This window comes from Malurus melanocephalus, unplaced genomic scaffold, assembly GCF_030028575.1.
Source record: "Malurus melanocephalus ecotype Western Australia unplaced genomic scaffold, MMel_1.1 scaffold_251, whole genome shotgun sequence".
NCBI classification, from domain to species: domain Eukaryota; kingdom Metazoa; phylum Chordata; class Aves; order Passeriformes; family Maluridae; genus Malurus; species Malurus melanocephalus.
The window spans coordinates 889739-909828 of record NW_026623483.1 but is presented as its reverse complement, the minus strand read 5'-3'; the positions used below and the strand labels follow the sequence as shown (position 1 = coordinate 909828).

Genomic DNA, 20090 nt, shown 5'->3' with positions numbered 1-20090 from the left:
GCCCCTCAGAGCCGCGGGTTCGAGTCCCGCCCCTGCAGAGCCGGGGGTTCGAGTCCTGCCCCTCAGAGCCGCGGGTTCGAGTCCCGCCCCTGCAGAGCCATGGGTTCGAGTCTCGCCCGTAAGAACATTTGTTCGAGTCCCGGCCTGCATGAAAGCTCCGGTTCTTGTCCCAGCCTCGGCAGGAGGGATAGTGTGTTGGGTTGCCTGGCTCGTGGTAGTGGGATGGCAAGGGCAGAGCACCCGTACAGGGCCCTTCTCTGGTGAGGTGCAAAGGGAGCTTTAGGGATATCGGATCCATAGGCTTTATGCCAGACATCATCCCTCTCCTAATTAATTAGACCCATCACTGGTCAGGCCAGAGTGTGCCGGACTCCTCAAAAAAAAAAAAAAAAAAAAAAAAAAAAAAAAAAAAATGTTTCGGATCTTCTTTGCTCCCTCAGCAACAGATTTGCTCTTTCCCTATCCGCCCCCCCTATTTTTTCTAACCTAACTTCCCCTTTCTCTAATCCCCATTTTCCCTAAACCGCACATTTTCCTAAATTCTCTAATCCCCTGATGCATCAAGTATTCTCTTAGTCCAAAGGCTTGCACTAGTGTACACTATTGAGAAGGAATACAGAGGCACCACTGCTGCTCCACTGCAAGGCTGGAGCAGGAGAGGAGTGATATCACCCCATCAGATTGATACCATCCCATCAGATTGATACTGTTAGGAAAATTAATCCACAAGCAYCAGAGGTTTATGTCCAAAAAGGAGACAGAGGAGTCCCGCAACTTTATTCATGAATAAAGGGAGAGGTCATGGGCATTTCCCATGGGGTCTCATAGAGGACGCAGCCTCCTTTTATCCCAATTTCCCGGCCGCAGTCCCCTCTCTTTCCCCATTGGCTGAGCTACTTGAAAGTTACAGGCTCCCCAAAACGCCTGATGAACCCCCCCTTCTATCATACATTGCCCCCTTTCAATATACATCTCTGAGTCTCTGCTCAGGCAGTCTGTTAACATAGACTGGGGTAAGCCAGTCAGTAGAATTCCTATGCAAATCCTTCCTATTGTTTCTTTCTATCGCCCAATATCAGCCTTATCTCATCCCAGAGTCAGAGTCTGTTTGTAAAGACACTACCTTCTCATTCCTTTCAATACCACTCCATCAGATTGATATCACCCCATCAGATTGATACCACTCCAGCAGATTGCTATCACCCCATCAGATTTGTATCATCCCATCAGATTGATACCACTCCAGCAGACTGATACCATCCCATCAAAGAACCAGAATTTTAACACGCAACTCCAGCCACGTGTCTGAGCACTGCACATACAAACGGCAGAGCTCATTCTGCACACGGAGCACAGATTCACTGCCCCACCTTCACATCTTAAGCCTAGACTGCTGACAATGAACACCCATTAGAACTGAAAACACCAGGCCTGGTCCTTGACTGTCCCATGATCTTAGTTCTGTGCCTCACAAAACAACACACAAGATTTGGATTTTCACCATCAYTTCTTTATTCTGGAAAAAATATATAAATCCATCCTAAATAAATACCCACTCCCTTCCTTAAAAACACATTATCCGGCCTATATAGAGCCTGCTATACATATATTCATTAAAAAATTTAAAAATAAGTCCTTTAAGGTGAAGCTGAAGCCCTGGTGCCACAGCCAGGGGTCAGTTCCTGGCCGTCCGGAGCTTCCTGCGGAAATAGTCGGGCGCGGCCTCGTGCAGCCACTCGGCGTCCACCACGCACAGGTCCCGCATGTAGCACTTGTTGGTGCGCAGCAGCCCGTTGTACACCACACAGGCTGGCTTGCACTGGAACAGCACCGAGGAGGGGTGGATGGCCACCACCTGGTGCGAGTCCACCGTGCCGTAGGTGCCGTCGGGCCGCAGCTCGGCCGCGTTCATGAACAGGCTGTGAGCCAGGCAGCGCCGCACGCTCGCCGTGTCCCCGCGGGAGGACTCGAGTGGCATCGACAGCTAGAGATGGAGAGAGAGCAATGTGTGTGTGCACCCTCGTGGAGACACAGCCCCCTTTCACTGGGCTCTGTGAAATCCTGGGGGATTTTACTGCAKCAGAACAACTGGGGACCACTGGGAATTAGCTCGGGTGGATGCCAGCCTAACCCAGACTGAGAGCCAGTAAGACGGATGGGCACTCTCCTTCTGGAAGTGAGTTTTAGGCCAACCAGCATTCACAAATGACACCCGAGGGTGGATGCCATGTCATACAGACTGCCAACGATTCAGCAGCAGTGCCCAGCAGGAACAGTGCTGAGGGGAAGCTGCTGCCACACTGAATGCCTGACTCCATGATGAAACCAGCCAGCACRGGCTGCTGAGGCTGACAGCACTCTGTGGCGTGCACAGCACAGTCCCACCTGCACTAGAGCAGGAAAAACCATTAGGAAAACCTGTCCTCTCCCTGAGWAACCTTCTCAGAGGCTCCCATTTCTGTTTGATCCACTAAGCCCTGCAGCTTTTAAGATGTTGGGATGCAATTGCATAGTCAGGAATGTTACCCTACTATTTATGGGAGACTGAACACCACCCCACATTTTCTCACTCCTGGGACTTGRTGCACAGTGACATCAGTTTGGGGACAAACAGGAAAATACCAACAGGTGAAACAGAGAAATAGAACATGGCAGYAAGTTACCTTTACACAAATGTCCCTGAGCTGAGCTCTGACTTCTGCCATYAGCTTCATGTTCCTGCCGTTGATAAAGTTCTCTCTGCACCATCCCTGCAGCAGAGACATCAGGAGTTAGAAGGGGATATTTCTTCACCCCAGGRGCATGACAGCCTTTGGATACCATGAAAAGCAGAATTTCCCATACAATCTGCCTAAGAAAAAAGGTGCTGACCCTTTTCCAAGTCATATTTTTGCTCCCCCTTACTCCCCTCTGTCTAGATTCCCTCCTAGTGCTARGAAACAGCATGTGATGGTTCTCTTYCCACTCAGAGCTGYACTGCAAGGCCACCAAGTGCTGCAAAAYAGCACTTGCCATCCCACAGGTGGTGAAAACAAACCAGGTAAGTACAACAGACACTGCAAGGGAATGGGGTGCATAAGTCCACAAATCCATATATCAATCTGAGGGGTTGATAGAGTAGGATAAATCCAAATCTGCTTTTAAATATGCTCAGTGTTTTTGCAATGAATCCTGCCACAGAGCATGTCTAGACATTTATTATCAAGTCTCAAAATTCTTCTACCCCTTCCCGTTTCCATCTGGAACCAGGGAAGGAAGTGACCTGGCTGTGATTTACAGAACTGGCCCCACGAAGTTTTGATGATCTGCTTTGCTAGAGCTTTCTGTAGGAATCTTTGTCAGCTGAACTTCCTCCAATTCCCCAGTTGTAAAGGATGATCCTTTTTTCACCCTGCTTTGAAGGATCTCTGTGGCACAGTCATGGAGGATTCAGGTGTCATTCTGCTCTCTGCTAAAAACTCTTCACTCCATGAGCCCAGAGAGCACTGCCACCCTCAGATCATCCCACCTTGTTTCCATTGATGTTCTTGTAGGCCCTGTACACGTTGAGCAGGGTCAGATGATCCCCTTCACTGGAGATGAATTTCTTCCTGACAGCCTGCACCTCGTCCCGCTGGGCAGGGGGGTTGTGGAGGACACTGTCCACCGATAACAGTGACACAATGGTCAGGATCTCCTCGGCRCAGTGGAACTTGGGGGACAGGAGGATGGCCTGCAAAGACACAACAAAACTCAGCTTTGGTCAACCAAACTCACTTCAGCTGGGCASACTTTTCTGCTCCCTGGCAGCCCAGAAACTTGACCAAACATTGCTTGAGGCAGTCTCATAAACATCTGTGCCTAGGAACAGCTGTAAATCACCCTGTGGGCCCACCAAGCACCTTGCCAGGCTCCTTCCWGAGACTGGCCAGTGCATAAACAGTACAGACACAGTGACTGAAACCAACTACAGCACCAGAAACTTCATGGACCAGCTAAACAATYCTGAAAATTGCAAGGAAATTTGCCTTATTCACCTGCAGAGGTGCTAGGGGAAAGAAATTCTCTTTTAAAAAAATCTGTCTGAATTACACGACAAACGACAAATGACAAGGAGTCCAGCACAAGGGCTGTGAATAATGTACACTAATGTATAGCAAATATATCAGAACAGCTGCAAACACCCCAAATTTCACATCTGGTTCAAGGAGTTTGGAAGAGAAACATCAATGGTACAGAGGTGAGCACATGAGATAAAAAGTGGGTTTTTTTACAGTTTTTACCTTGGAGAACTTTGGATCCAGTGGGAAGGCTGCCATTTTCTTTCCCAGGGGAGTCAGGACAAGCTGACCTTCCTTTTGTGTCACAGCTCCCAGCAGGTCCAGCTGATCAATCGCTGCTTGAATGGCATCTGCCAAAACAAGGATGTTGGGCTCTGAGGCCTCTTCCCTCCCACTAAGGGATATGGAGGAGCAGCTGGTTCCACCATTGCCTCCCTCCCCTGGCCAGRGGGACAAGTACTTTGCATTTAGGGAAATCATGGCTCCAAATCCTCCTCTATCCAGGAGAACAAGCACCTTTTCCAATTTTCTCTGGCTTCCCTTGGCAGTCAGAGCACACATTCATGGACTTTACACCTCAAGACTGCTCCTGCTCTTTTCCCCCAAGGCTGCCTTTGGAGTCACTTACCAGGAGATGGTTTGGACATGAAGTCAAAGTTGAGAACGTTGGGAATTTTCAGGGCCAGAAGCTGAAGCACCACACTGGCCAGGTTACACCTGCATAGGCAGAAAAGACAWCTGAGATARTTCTCGTMTCTTTTTTTCTTTTTTTTTCATATAAGCTGAGATAGTCTCAGGCCTGTGCTGCAACTTGCCAGGGACTAGTCTGATGCTGCTGGTGAGGCCTTACTTCCTAAACCAGGAAGAGGCAAGTCCAAGACCTGGAGGACAGGCAGAACTATTGCCTTATGTGTTTGGACACTCAGTGTCCAACTGTTCACCCCAAGCAAATGTTTCCCAGTTTTTCTGTTTAGAYCCCACACTTCCATTTTTCACCCCATCAGCCCCTAGCCCCAGTTTTGCTGCTCAGTTCTTCTCACAGCTCCAGCTGTAAAAGAGGTKTGGCAAGGAGTGTGATGATTCTGTCCTCACCTCTGTATCTCAGGTGTTGTCATTTCATCAAACTTCTCAAAGTCCTCCTCTGTGTAGAGCCGGTAGCAGATGCCGCTCTCCTGCCTCCCTGCTCTCCCCGTGCGCTGCCAGGCCTGGGCCTTGGAYACCTGCTGCACTGCCAGCACTTCCAGGCCAGTTTCTGGGCATGGAAAAGSATCACCTCAGTCACTGCCTGTGCAAGCACAGCTTTGGAAACCACAGAGGATTAACAGTAAGAATTCCCAGGGTTTGCCATCCAAACACTGCCCAGAGCTCACTKGGTTCAGCACCCTGAAGCACAGTGAACCATGATCCCATGCTGTGTCCATGCAGAGAAGATTCACATTTGACAGATTTTTACTCCCTCATGGCTGACACTCAAAAAAACCCCACAAAGACACCACCAAACCCCACACCCCAAACCTGGGACATTAATTTAAACAGTGCAGAGGGTGTTGGAAATCCTCTTTCAGTGGGGCTCATGGTCTCCAGTAACTTCTACAAATCCAAACCCAGTCGCTGCCCTATTCCTCAGAATTCCTCACCAGGGCTGTACTTCTTGGCTTTGACCATGCCTGTATCCACAACGAATTTTATTCCCGCAATGGTGATGGAGGTTTCTGCAATGTTGGTGGAGAGGATCACTTTGCGACAGCCCTGTCAGGAAGGACAAATCAATCCAGTTCAAAGCCACCTTAGAGTAGCTGCAACTCAGAAATTCTGCTGCTTTTGGCCAGTGTGGGCCAAGCCCTGCCCCACATTGTGAGCACACACTGCAATTGCTSTGCCAGCTCTCATAAACGAAGGTAATTTCCACTTTCTAATCAGTTTCTAAAATACGTACCTGCCGTTGCAACAAAATGCACCACCAGAACAGCTGTTSTCAATATATCTTTCAACAATTTTAGTTTCATTTCTGGCACAACATTTGCATTCTTATTTATCTGCTGAGTAGGTACAAAAGAGCCTGAGGCAGCACAAATCTCTTTTCTTATGGCCCTGACAAGCATTCCCAGGTTTTCAGCTTTCTTAGTATTTTCCCCATTAGCTGCTSTAGCTTCTTTGTGATATGGATAAAAAATTCCTATGAAATGGGGGAAATTTCAACTCCTCTGCCCTTTTCACTCCCTCTAATCCTTCCTTCTTTTTATGATCCCACAGGACTTACTGGATGCATTTGTTAMAACCATCACATTGTGGTGTTTTATATCACACTGGAACCACTCAGCCTGAACGCAGCAGAGACTGTTGCTTACTATCAGTACAGACTGCTTTAACTTCTTAAATTCCACACGTTTCTTCCAAACACTCATTGAAGCAAACAAACTTCACATTCCCTCACCTGAGGGGTAGGTTTAAAGGCACGGAGTTGTTGGGAGTGGGGCAGAGAAGCATAAAGGGGCAGTACTGTCATCCGTGGGCAGTCCTCAGGGAGATGCTGGGCAACGTCTCGACAGGTTTTGGTCATTGCTTCAATTTCTTCCTGACCAGTCAGGAACACCAGGATGTCCTGGCATGCAGGGGCTTCCTGAAACCAGAGGAAAAAGCAAGTTAGGAGGGTTAGGATAGGGAAGGAGAACTGAGATGGTAACGAGATGTGGCCCTGGCAGCAARTCAGTGAAGCAGGCAAGCAAGGAACAAAAGACACACACGTGGTGTGTGCAAGGTATGCAACAGCCTAAATTCCCAGTGCATCCACCACAGGTGAAGAGTAAGTCACATTTTGAGGGATTGAGTCTGAACAGGATGGAGGAATTGCTGTGTCCCTAAATGACTGTCCAGGGCAGGCAGAGAGAGCCAGCAAGCACCCAGGTACAGAAAACTCAGGTGAGAGGATCRTTCAGGTTTTAGGCCTGAGGTGACATCACAGAGCTTTGGTGAGCAGTCTCCTTTCAGCTCTGGCCTGGATGTATAGATCCAAAATCCCAACAGCAGCAGCAACTTCACAGAACTAAATGCAGTTTATCGAAATGACACCAAGATCAGGCATTTGGCAGTCAAACACACCACCCAAAATGCCAATCCCTGGCCCCAGAGGGCACAAATCTGGCCAGATTCCCATACCTGGTGGACCTGGAAGAYGGACACCAGAGCTGCCTGCAGGTAATCACTCTGCCTCTCCTTGGTGTAGAAGATGTCAATGGGRTGCTGCCGGCCTTCCAGGTAGATGACAGGAGCTCCATTGAAATACTGGGAGAACAGGTCAACGTCCATCGTGGCTGACATGATGATCACCTTCAACAGGAGCACAGGATGGGTCAGCACTGCAGCTTCTCCCCAGCTGGAYGCTGACAAGTCAGGACCAGCCACAAGTCAGCTTCTGGATCCCAAGAACCATGCCCAGAACAGCTCACATAGTTTGGGACAGAAGAGAGTGATCTCCSCTCATAAAAGCCATCAGCTTTTTAACACAAGCAGAAAATGCTGGTAAGATAAAATACACTGGGGTGTGGAATGAGAACGTGCAAGTGATGCCTGATGATTTTTGCTTTTCCTTTTTACGCTTTCTGTACCCTCTATGCATTCCTCTGCACCCCTTAGCCTGCATGCTTGTAATTCCTGTACCCTGATATTCCAGCTTAGTTTAGGAGTTCTGCTGGGCAGAGAGACCAAACATCCTGAGRAAGGAGTCAGTGTGTGCCCTGTGCGATCTTAAACCCGAGGCTCCAGCCTTGGGTGAAGCCTTCTCTCTGGAACATCTTGTGTAAACTGAGCTCTGGGGGATTCATTAGAACAGGGGGACATTACTGCATTTGTTAAGTTTCTTATTGGGGAATCCTAGATAGATATGCTAATTCCTGAAACCTATAAAACTTGTACACGTGCTGTACCCAGGTGTGCATTCTGCCATGAAGTTGTGCACCTGGGATCCCAAATACCGAGGTAAAACCCTTTTTATCCCCTTAATCTTGTCTGTGTCATTATTAAAAACTGGCCTTTCAAGGCAACACAAGGACCCTGCCAGGCCCCTCCAGCAAAGCCAATGTGCTTTCACACAAATTCCTGACATGCTCACCCATCCCACATGCAGTACCTTTCCTGGGAACAGAACTGCAAATGCTTTGGAAAGCCCCAGATGCTCAGAGCACTCAGAGCCCAGCCCCCTCTGCCCTTCACTGCCATCCCAGATGAACACACTTTCAGTGGCCGCAGGCCCCGCTCCTTTCGCTTCCTTTGTGCAGCTTTGACCACTCCAAAGAGCACATCRGTGTGAATGGTCCTCTCGTGGGCCTCGTCCAGGATGACCACGCTGTACTTGTGCAGCAGAGGGTCCCCGATGGCCTCGCGGAGCAGCATCCCGTCCGTCAGGAATCGGATCCTGGTTTCGGCAGACGAGCAGTCATCGAAGCGCACAGTGTAGCCAACCTGGGCAAGGGAGCACAGAGGGGTTACAGRGAGCACGGGCACAAAGACTGGCATTTCTCACTGCCATCAAGCCACAAGGAAAGACTGCAAAGCCCTCTGGTCACTGCATCAGACACAGCCAACCAGGACTCCATGGAAGTGCTGGAAAGCAGAACAGTTAATCTACTGTCCGTGAACAGCTCATCTTCCAAATCTAACRTKCTAACCAAAGGATGCTCTCAGCTGGCTTCTTCCTAACTAGAAGTTCATCACAAATGCCTCCCAAGTTTCCTYTCCTTMCTCCTCCTGTTAGAAATGATTCCATGCTCTTTAAAGATTTCATGCAGGGAAGCCTTTCTCCTCCACTTTTCTCCCACAGAGCTGCACAGATCCAGCACTCTGCTCTCCTCGACAGTGACYTGTCATACAGGGAGCAATGGAAGAGAGCACAGTATTTTTTGTTTTATTCATGAATCGGTATTTTTTCAAAATGGAAGAATCCAGATAATAATCAAGAAATAAAATACCACAGAGACAGACCATGCCTGCCCTGTCATCGAGCAGCTAAAGAGCCATTTTTCTTCATTCATTTAATTACAGAATCCCAGAATATCCTGAGCTGAAAGGGACCCACAGGTATCATCCAGTCCAGCTCCYGGCCCTGCACAGACAAGCCTGACCATTCACCATCTTAGTGTCACTCCTMTGAACACTCTCTAAYAGCTTTACATCCTTCTTAAATTGTGGAACTCAAAACTAATTATAAAATTGAATCTATCACCCCTGTGGCTGGTTATTATACTCCCCATTAAAGCCTGACAGGGCCCCATCCCCACTGCAGCACTAAACCAAAGTCAATCTGTAGATGAACCTACCAGYCTGCCCAGCTCTGTCCTCTTCTCCTCGGCGACTCTGGCAGCCAGAGTGACAGCTGCCACCCTGCGGGGCTGGGTCACAGCGATGATGCCAGGATGGCCAATTCCTACTTCATACAGGTACTGAGGGAGCTGAGTGGTCTTCCCTGAGCCTGTTTCTCCTAAGGAACATCAAGGAAAGAGTGATTTTTCCCCTCTCTTTTATAGCATTGTCAAACTCATTTTTTTWATGTTAACTTTTAGCCCTATTTCAGGATGGGGAGGCTGAAGACAGRGAGAGAAAGTCCCATCACAAAGCAGTGGCAGATCAAAGACAGAACCCAGAACCYTCCTCTTGCTGTTGGGCCACTCTTCTGCAGAGCTCCCTCCACTCAGGTRCTCTCCAACCACACTCTGGTTCAGAAACATATTCCAGCCTTTCTGGAGGTGAAGCGTCTGTGGTGTGACACTAACAGGAGGGGGATATGAAGCATTTTTTATTTAATTCCAAAAAATGCTGAGTCTTTAGACGACCTAGTGGGAAGCTGTATGCCTTCAGTTCTTGGAAGTCTGACAAAAAGCTCACTAGYTGGGACTCAAGAAGTTTCATAAAATTAGTGAAAATCCCTGAAAATGTAGCTGAGGAGACACTTCTGAAAAGGAGAGTTTTGCCAYCTGTCTTTGACTGAACTCCAGGTGGATGGCGAAAGGAGAGGGAAAACGAAGCTCCCGGCTGCCTTAACCAGCCAAAGCACAAAAATAATTACATTACTTTTTTACCATATTCCAGATTTAAACCCAAACCATTTCAGAGCAGCCTTTCCCAGCCCCACTCACCGATGAGGACGGCGCTGTCGAGGCGGCGGAGCCGGGCCAGCAGCGGGCCGCGAGCGCCGGAGATGGGCAGGGAGCGGCGCTGCACGTGTGCGGGCGGCACGGCGCTSTGGGGCTGCGTGCCGGGGGGCGCCGGCTTGAACCGCTTGGCCGGAGGCGRCTCGCTGTCCTGAGCCATGGCCCCGTCCTGTCCCGGCCCGTCCCGTCCGCCGGGGCTGCCCTGAGGCTCCCTCCGGTCCCCACCCGGCCGCGCTTCGCGGGCTCCCTGGCGCACTGATGACGTCATCGCGCGGCCGCTGGACATCATGGGAGTTGTAGTCCCGACACCGCCGACATTTGCAGCGCTCACCTCTCCGCGCGCCCCTCGGCACCGGGGACTCCCCGAAAAACCACGGACCCCAAAGAGCGGAGACTCCCGAAAAAACCACGGACCCCAAAGACGGGGACTCCCGAAAAAAACACGGACCCCAAAGAGCGGGAACTCCCGAAAAAACCACGGACCCCAAAGACGGGGACTCCCGAAAAAACCACGGACCCCAAAGGGCAGCCAAATCCAGCCAAGGAGGGCAGAGACCCTCTTGCTGGCCGGATCGGGACATGTTCCCATTCATGATTTGTCCCAGTAACAAGCTACGAAGGGAAAAAAAAAACACCTAAATCCCAGAGTTTTGATCTCATTCCTGTCTCATAAGCTATGCTGAAGCAACATTGTCCAAAATACTTTAATTCTTGATCTCTACGAGTATTAAAAGTCTGTTCTGGAAACAACTAAGACTGCCCCCAAAAACAGACCAAAAAACCTGTAAAACCCCGCAAAGCTCCGTTAAGGTTTTGTAACCTTTAATGGATAAAAATGCAGATACAAATTATCTCACACATTCCCTTCCTCAGAACCTAACATGCTGCTTGTGGACAAACCATTTCCCCTGAAATGCCCAGACATTCCTCTCCTGGACTACGAATTAAAAAAAATTAAATCCCGTAGCCAGTTTTTAATAACAAAATCTGAGACTAAATGAKATACAGATGAGCCCATTCTCTAAAATTTAGAATGAAGACRCAGCTTCAACTCTTGTTACCTATTATGATATAATCAATAAAAATCTACCCAGTACTTCCTATGGCAATTTAGGAATAACTGACCATGATGAGCTGAATTGAGCTCCAAATTCCTAMGTGGCTCCTCAGAGATATTCATWATCAATGTARTTTTAAGATAAATCCCACTCAGTGCCACTGGYGTGCAYTGGACACAGCCCTCCCACAACAAACTTCATCCAGACCATGGATTTCACATCCTGAGCAGACAATCCTGTTTCCTTAAGAGTTCTGAGACACTTGTGGGAAAAGCTTCAGTTATCCCCATCTCTTCCAGGACATGCTTTTTCCAGCCTCTGCTTTTTTACCTGCTGCCTCAAGACTACAGGATTACACAGAGGATTAACCAAAAAGGATCCACAAGACATTTTATTCAACTCATCATCATTTTGAGTCCTGACTCCAGACAAGTTTTCTTCCCTGGTGCTGCTGGTTATTCAGWAACAGCAGTGGGCATATGGGGATGGATTTTGCAGACACACCTATTTAACCACCAGCCAGGCTCAAAACTGRGCACCTGAACACACAATCCTTGRGGRAAAAAACACTGAAATGTAGCCTCGACCAGCAGAACATTCCAGAAACCCAACTGGCAGAATGAAAAGCGGCATTATGCTGCAYGTTGTATTCCTTGCAATTCACAGATGACTGGAGACAGCAGCACCTCAGATTAAAAACCCTTATGCCATTGAAATAATGACACAGCCTTTCAATCATCTTGTAGTTGTTTTATCCAAGAATAAAAAAAAATGAGTTAAAACCCAAAAAGCTGGGTTTGTCTCCCGTAAAGTTTCCCGTAGAGTTTCATGTATCAAATAATTTGAAAAAAATGCTTTAGAAATCACTTTAAACAAGTACTTGTGGCTTTGTTAACTGAAGTTAACAGGAAATGGTTTCCAGTTTAAAATTTTTGGCTCCACTGGATTTAGATTATGTCCAGCACAATGAATTCCCTGATTGGGAAAAACGCTGGGAGTGTCTTGGGTGAGACTGCCATTCCATAAAGTGCTTGTATTCCAAACCATAGAGTTGTCAGGGAGTCCTCTCTGCACTGGGGAAGGAGAATCCCCACGTGGGCCAGTCTCTCCCAGGGGTGGCTGGGTTTTGGCACAGGCCCTGATTATCCCCCGAGGCGCTGCCCCTCTCCCCACGCAAATCCTCCYGGCCGCTCCTCTGGCAAGGGGTTGTAGTTGGGGTCATCCTCCGGCGTGTCAAATATTGCCTTCCTGGAAAACATAAAGGATGGTTGTCCTTTAAAATACACATTTCACAGTAAGATCAAAACTGSTGACATGCTGCACGTGGAACAGCCTGCCCAGGAAGCAGGATTTATGCTCAAATCACACTTGCTCTCCAATTCAGAGCTATGAGGAGGGACATCCCAAATCAAGATTGAAGAGGTTCAGCTTCTGCTATTTATGATATAAATATTCTATGACAAGTATCTTCAGGATATTCCATGATACTATGAAAAACGACCATCAGAGCTGTTCTGGGAAAGCACCACACAGGATTAGAGCCTCCASACAAGAGAGAACTGAGTGGGAGCAGCACCACTCAACACTATAAACACTATAAACACTGAGGGSCTTTTTCCCAAAATTTTTAACTCATGAAGACTTACAAAAGCATTACAAAGGATGACTTACAAAAAAGCATTAGATATCTTCTATGTTATACCTCAGTCACTCTGTGCACACTCAGCAGAACATGCAGCTTTGGTGCCACCTAAAAAACCTGTCAGCAAAGCCTGGTAAATGTTACCAAAAAACTGAAAAGCAAAATCCTTTAGCTCTTCTTCCAAATAAACCAGTTCCCACTCACACAAATCTTTCTTTATAAAGATGATTTCAGTAAAAAACGCAAGTGCAGACATCCCCCAATTCTGTCTCTGCCCAATTCACCAGGGGCTGATGTGACTGGATTACAGGTTTCCAAACAAGTGCTTTTCCCATGTCTGTTCCAAATACTCACAGGACAGATGGTGTTCTCAGGAGCCTCCCGCCGCCAGGCTGATTGGGAAAGACATCCTCTAAGAAAAAATATATGTGCCCAACAGCAATGCCTGGTACAGAAACAAAAGCCAAATGGTGATTTTCCAATACTTCTCCTTTACACCTCTCAAATGCTTTACACTATTTTCAGGAAAAAAACACGCATTTGTTCTTTCACAGAAAATAGGATGATACAGAAATACAAAACCTAAGGAAGCAAGCTAACAGCAGATGAAAAGCTTMATTTACATTACTAGACATTAATACAGGGAAAACTGCTTGTCAATATTAAAAATACTGATGTTTTCGCTCTATTAGAGCTGATAAAATAGTAATATGAACTCTTATTTCAGCAGACTGATGCCACAGTCAGATGATGCATCAYGGCTAATTCCAAGCCAGAACATCAGAAACTCTTTCCATCCTTATTACAGCAGAAAACATTCTACAATAGATAGGAATCAGAAAAGCTTGGTATAAATATACTAGAACAACTAATACCAAGCATTACGGCATGGATTTGTCCACATTTTCTGTTTCATGTCAAACATGAGGAGGAACAGATCCTTGTGATTGTTGCCACTGCTCACCCAGGAGATCCACAATGATGGAGTTCCCCAAGAGCAGTGAAAAGCCCATCAATACCCAGGGCAGAAATGGGGCCTGGAAGATGAGGAGACCGAAGAAGTTCATGCGGACGTAGGGATTCCTGCGGCTCCAGACGTAGACCAGCATGATGGTGAATGCCTGGCCCAGGAACACCAAGTTCACAAACAGCCCAAAAAGCTGGCATGGGTTGTTAAGGAAACAGTTGGGAGTTCAACAATTTCACAGCTTAATTCATAATCTCAGGTTTTTCACACAGCTGGTAACTCCACTTTCCCAGGTTCAAGTACACCAAACTGCTGTCCAACAAATCCAACAGCTGCAGCAGGATTTGGGGTACCTGACGAACTATGAATAATCTCATTAAAATCTAAATTAGTTCTTCATAGACAACCTGAGCAAGATCCCACACCTGAGCACTCCCCTGATAACCTCATTTCCACGATCAAGCAGAAAAAAACTGAAAAAACACCAATAATCCCAAAGTATTAAAAAATTTGTGCAACAAACTACGTTAAGGTAACAGTACCAACATGGTTTCACTTCCCATTCACACATCTTCAGCTTTACTAAAGGAGTTTGGAATTAAAACAGAAAGGATACAGTCATTAAAAATCCTCCAAAAAGGAACATAAATACAAAATCTGCCGTCCGACCCCGGAAAGAGCCTTCCTCGAGCATGCGGCAGTACCGATATCTGAGGCCACAGGTCAGGAAAATTCCATCACAAAAGAATTTGAAGACAGATCCAAGCAGAAAATGATTCAATTCTACTTCAAATCAGCTAAAGAGTTTTTTATCAATTCAYTGCATCAACTGGCTCTTTCTGAGTACTTCTGCAGAGAGGGTGACTCAGGAGGTAAAATCATTACCTGGGATTTTTTCCTGCACCAAGTCAGCACCAACCTGAAGGATCAGGCTTGTACAAATCCTCAACACCACAAAAGAAAATGACAAAATTCTTGACCACTTAAGCAGGAGGACCCATTGAAGCCCATTCATGACACCACTGAAGTTGGCATTGCTGAATTCCCAGGAACTCAACTTTTCCTGTGTGCAGGTCCAGCAACATTCCCGCACTCTGRAGCTCCGCTTCCCACCCAACTTGGTGAAGGATACAAAAAGATCATGTTAAATAAAAAATTAAAGCCAACTGGTCCAAAGAATAAGTAGTTTGTGATTAACCTCCATATCTGGAAATAAGACAAATACAAGGACTTTAAACATGACAGCTTATTTTTATTGTCTAAATAGATAAGCAGTAACAGTAAAACCGAAATCTCCTTTACAGAAAATGAAACTAAGATCCATTTTAAGGTACAATGGTCTGCACACTGGCTTCAGYAGCTTTTTAAAAGAATATATCCAATACAAAAAGTACACTGTTTTGAGAAGACAAGCACTTAGAAACTCTACAGCACAGTTTAAACCTTCTGTGCATCAGAAAACACTTACTTGAAAGTGCTTAAATATTAACTCAGGGTTGAAATACAGCTGGAAGGGTGTGATAAGTTCTAATTGCTGAAAAAGAAGAGAACACTTTGACAGGATCAACACAAGAAAAAAAGCAATGCACACCCAAACCAGCAACCCATTCCTGTGCGCCAAAACAGAGCCCAGCAAGTCCTCAATCAACACTCATAGAGTYTTCTAGCAAGTGGGAGCCTCGATACAACAACCCTCTGGCATTGCTGTTATTTATTCGTACTTTGCACTTCCCCGGGGCCGGTTTTGGGGATCTCCTCCCTCAGGGCGCCCTCAGGGTTCCAGAACCGGCTCTGGGCGGGGGCGGTGCCTGAGAGCTCCCCTTCCATGGCTACCGCGAGCCCACCCCGCACCCAATCCCCCTCACGACCTCCCTCCCGGGCAGCCCCCTGCTGACACCCTCCCCTCCCCGTTCCCCGTTCCCCTCGGCCCCGTCAGGCGGTGCGGGCTCCCGGGCGGGGCCGCGGCCGCGCACTGACCACGGCAGCGGTGGTGAGGACGCAGGCGGTGGTGTAGGCCCGGGTCACGGGCGGCACCTGCAGGTACTCCTGCCGGAACGTCTGGTACGCCATCTTGGCGGCACCGCYCCGCCCCKCCCCGSCCGGCCCGGCGCTGCGCGCGCCGAMKCTCCGCGCTCCCATTGGCCGAGCCGCAGTGCCCKCCCACCGCTCTGCGCTCCCATTGGCCAAGCGTGYGGTGGGCRGCCGCAGCTCCGCGCTTCCATTGGTGGYGCTGCAGTGCCCGCCCACCACTRCGCGCTCTCATTGGCCAAGCGCTCTTGGCCCACCCGCCGAGGGATGAGACGCTCGGTGATTGGGCGGCGCTGGTGCCCTGGCGGGCGCTGATTGGCTGCGRGCGCTGATTGGCTGCGGKCGGGGGTGCCCTGAGGCGGCGCTGGAGCGAGGCGGGAAAGCAGCGGCAGTGGCGCCGTTGGGCCCGAGAGCCGAGCGGGGGGAGCGGCCCCGCCGCCTCAGGTAACGCCGCGGAGCCCTGTGAGACCGGCTTCTCCTCACGGCCCGGCCGCCCCGACCTCCCCTCCACCATGTCGGTGAATCCCATGATCTACGAGACGCAGTTCTTCGGGTTCACCCCTCAGACGTGCCTGCTGCGCGTCTACATCGCCTTCCAGGACTACCTCTTCGAAATGATGCTGGTGGTGGAGGGCGTGATGCTGAAAAAGCTGGACGSCACTCCCGGCTGCAAAATCAGCCCTTCCCAGATCCGGAAATGCACSGAGAAATTCCTGCTCTTCATGAAGGAGCACTTCGATAAACTCTTCTCCAAGATGGAAGAAGTGCTGCTGCAGCTGGTGCTGAACATCCCTAAGAACGTGCTGCTGCCCGAGGACAGGGTGCATGAGCAATATTCCTACAGCAAGGAGGAATTCCAGGCGCTGCAGGAGGAGCTGCAGCAGCTGCAGCAGCAGTGCAGGGCCGAGGCGGCCGCGGGGCAGGCGCTGCGAGCGGAGCTGGAGGAGCAGAAAGCTGTCAAGRCCGAGCTGGAGAAGATTTTGCAGTGCTTTGATGGGCTTGAGAACATCTGCAGGGAGCACGGCGCCGGCAACTTCAAGGAAAGCTTTGCACTCCTGACACAGAGCTCTAAGAAACTGCAGGATGTGCTCAGAGATGTCGAGGAGAAGAGCAGAAAGATGAAGCAGCACGATCAGTTAGCGTAATGGAAATTCTGAGAAGGCAACAGAAGTCATACAGAGAGCTTAAAGTTACAAGGGTTTAGCTTTCCTTTCTACGCTCATCCTGCCAGGATCTCGACTAAAAGCTGTAGAACTGCTACAGTTTCAATCTCCCTCGGGTAGGAGGGGGGGAAAAAGACTTTAAAATGTAACTCGGATTTGTTAAATTTGAGAAAATTTTGGATTGGGATAACCTAGCAGTGGAGGTCCCTTCCCTGCCGCGTAGTGTTATGTTTGAACACAATGTAGCACTTGCCCTCTTTTAAGGGTTATTAAAACGAAGCTTCACTAGGACTTGTGGGAATGTGTAGGTCGTTTTTTCCAGCCTGAGGCTGGTGCAGGTAATGGGGTCAGGAGGACATGGAGGCTTTGCCAATTGCCAAGGCGCTGCCTGGCCCTGGCTGTGGTGCCTTTCACTGTGTTTGGAAAGCCACCAGGGAGGAAGTGCGTGGAGAAGGATGATAGAGTGATGCTGCTGACAAGGCTCTGATGAGACCTGTTGGAATCAAACCAAATTTCAGCCCAATTTGTGGAATCTTGGGGCTCCTCACACTCCCTCCACCTGTGTTTGTGTTTCTCTCAGCACGGAGCTGCTGGTCCACAGAGCAGAAGCCTCTGGAGGAAACGAGCAATTCCATCACTATGTCCTACTTCACCTTATGTTGCTGTATATATATATTTGTTACGTTTTATTTTTGTTGCCCAGTGTCCTGTTTCTACTAAATAGCAAAGTTCCTTGCATTAATCAGATTTTCCTGTTAAAATGTTACAAAGACTGATAAGCTCTTATAAGTGACTTAACCAACCTTATTCTCTCTGTACTGAATTAAATATCCCTGTCAGTCTGTGTATCTTTCCACTGCATTTTTTTATCTTCTGTTTAGTCCTATCATTAAATATCAATAATAATTTCTACTTTACTAGCATAGAGGTTTAAAAGGCAATTAACCCTGTGAGTCATTTAGAGGTGACTGCAATAAAAAATGTATTGAAAACATAAAACACAGTTTGGAATTCTTTCTTCCCTGAATGGGGAAGAATAACATGTGAAAAGTGTCATTTGGCAGCAGAGGGCAGCAGCAGCCTAGCCCAGGCTCAGTCAGCTCCRCAGGAGGTTGGTCTGTTTTTCCAACTCGGTGTAACTTTCCGGGACACTGAAAATTATGGTATCTCCTCAGAAGAATCAGTTGTTTTWTCTTAATAAATAGGAGATATTTTTCCTGGGCATTTCAAGCCAGGGCTGACCACACAGAGATTGGCTGAAAGCTGGGTCCTACTGAGTTTATACATCCCAACACTGTATTTTCCTTGAAAAAAGTGTTATTCTGATTTTCACACGTTTCTTCTCTCCCAACCAGAGTGAGACAATTTCCTCCCCAGGACATCCTTCCCAGCTGGAGGGGTGCATCAGTGGGAAATGCTGGGCATGGTGGTTGCCCAGGGCTGTGCCTGACCGGCTCCCTGGCCCCTGGGATTTTGATATGCTGCTGTGTCACCAGCCAGGGAAATGTGTCCACAGTTAAATCTGAGACTGACCATTTTACCCTCCTGGTGTGGAAATCAACCCACGCTGTCCTCGGGCCCTCCTGTGAGAGCCCCTTCCCACCTGCCCCCAGAAATGCAATCCTGCCACATGCACTGCCAGCACTCCAGTCACCATAATTATTTTATGATAAATTATATCCTAATACTCCATAGAGTGGTGCAGGAGCAGTGCACTCAGGCAGCAGCCTGTGGCAGCTCGTGGAATCATGGAATTCTTTGGTTTGGAAAATCCCTCTGAGCATCAAGGCCAGCAGTTCCTCCAGTGCTGCCACAGCCACTGCTCACCATGTCCTCAAGTGCCACATCCACAGCTGCTGGATCCAACGGTATTGGCGAGGCATTCCCAACTCCAAACCATGTCCATGTGTTTGTGGGGTCTCTGGAAGTCCAGGCCCTCATGAGCAGCTTGAAACACCCTGACTCCATCCCCAGTGGCCTCTCCATCTGTCCTTGTCTCACTGTCCCCAGGCTCCCATCCCTCTCAGAGGCAGATCCAGCCTGTCCGTGGCCATGGCACAGGTTCCACTGGTGACAAGGCAGGCACGGACAGGGTGGCACCAGGCTGCTGCAGGAGCAGGACCTGGGACTTGGAGAGGAGGGGGGGAACTTCCACATGGATGATTTTAATGGTCCTTTTCTCCCAATACTTGCACAGAGCCGGAATATTCAGAGCCCCAGGCTGGGAGTGAGGTACTTCCTAACACCCACATACAAACAGTAACCAGCTGTTGGTAAAACTTTTCCAAGAGCTTTTTGCAGGAGAAACAGCCTTGTTGTCAAGCACTTGGTCCAATGAACACCCTGGCAGCAGAGCTGAGGTCTGAGGAGAGCAAAGCCACTGATTTTTCTCCCAGGATAATGCCCTCCTGCTCAGGGACATGAAGGAGCTCCTTGGGGTGGGGAATGTCCTGGCAGCTGGACATTTTATCAGATAGGGAACAGTTCTGAGCCCCTTTACAGCTCCTGGGACTATCAGGCTTTCAGCAAAACTCACCCCTGGGAACAAAAGCATGTTCTGTCTGTGAGGAGGACATGCAGCCGGATTGCAGACCCTGTACACAGAGAGGGGGTTGGGTGAAGTGTTGATGGGACAGCCTCTGTGTCCCAGGGGTGCTGAGGGACACCCTGCAAACCCCCGGAGGTTCAGTCCTCTCTATAAGGGAAGAAYAGAACACTTACATTAAGAAATTTTTGGCAGCATTCATTGGCAGTYGGAGCACTCAGGGTCCAGGGGTGCAGCCTTCCTTGACTTAGACACTGAATAATGGTGTAATTAGCAGCCGTTAATAAACCCACACCTGGCAAAATGCTGGGGGGGAGGAGKGGGTTACCATATGCCTCCTCATAAAAATCTTTAATTACAGGCAGGAAATGCTGGTGACAGCAACACACTTTAATTGTCAGATCACCTCCTGCCTTTGCCATCCCGTGGTGGCTCAGGGCTCCCATCCCTGTCCTCATCCCACCAACAGGGCAGGGGAAAAACTACAATTTTTCAGTCTAATAA

At 48.6% G+C, this 20090-nt stretch overlaps 3 protein-coding genes across 3 annotated transcripts; 1 reads left to right on the top strand and 2 right to left on the bottom strand.

Annotated features, from left to right (window-relative positions):
• Positions 1-1494: 1494 nt before the first annotated feature.
• DHX33 (DEAH-box helicase 33) lies at positions 1495-10501 on the bottom strand. The gene is given in 13 exon segments (XM_057375495.1): positions 1495-1984; positions 2664-2750; positions 3509-3712; positions 4263-4390; positions 4669-4757; positions 5133-5292; positions 5678-5789; positions 6475-6660; positions 7197-7367; positions 8271-8498; positions 9353-9513; positions 10169-10459; positions 10462-10501. Coding segments are annotated over 13 exon segments (2166 nt in total). The 3' UTR covers positions 1495-1675.
• A 527-nt stretch (positions 10502-11028) lies between these two features.
• Positions 11029-15942, bottom strand: DERL2 (derlin 2). The gene is made up of 7 exons (XM_057375497.1): positions 15828-15942; positions 15319-15384; positions 14983-15056; positions 14467-14560; positions 13848-14043; positions 13238-13328; positions 11029-12489 (listed from the first exon to the last, which is right to left on the bottom strand). Exons 1-7 carry the CDS (start codon positions 15918-15920, stop codon positions 12384-12386), a joined length of 720 nt encoding a protein of 239 aa, XP_057231480.1. The 5' UTR covers positions 15921-15942; the 3' UTR covers positions 11029-12383.
• A 281-nt stretch (positions 15943-16223) lies between these two features.
• MIS12 (MIS12 kinetochore complex component) lies at positions 16224-18010 on the top strand. Its single transcript, XM_057375498.1, has one exon. The coding sequence runs from the start codon at positions 16391-16393 to the stop codon at positions 17021-17023; it is 633 nt and encodes a 210-aa protein (XP_057231481.1). The 5' UTR covers positions 16224-16390; the 3' UTR covers positions 17024-18010.
• Positions 18011-20090: the final 2080 nt, after the last annotated feature.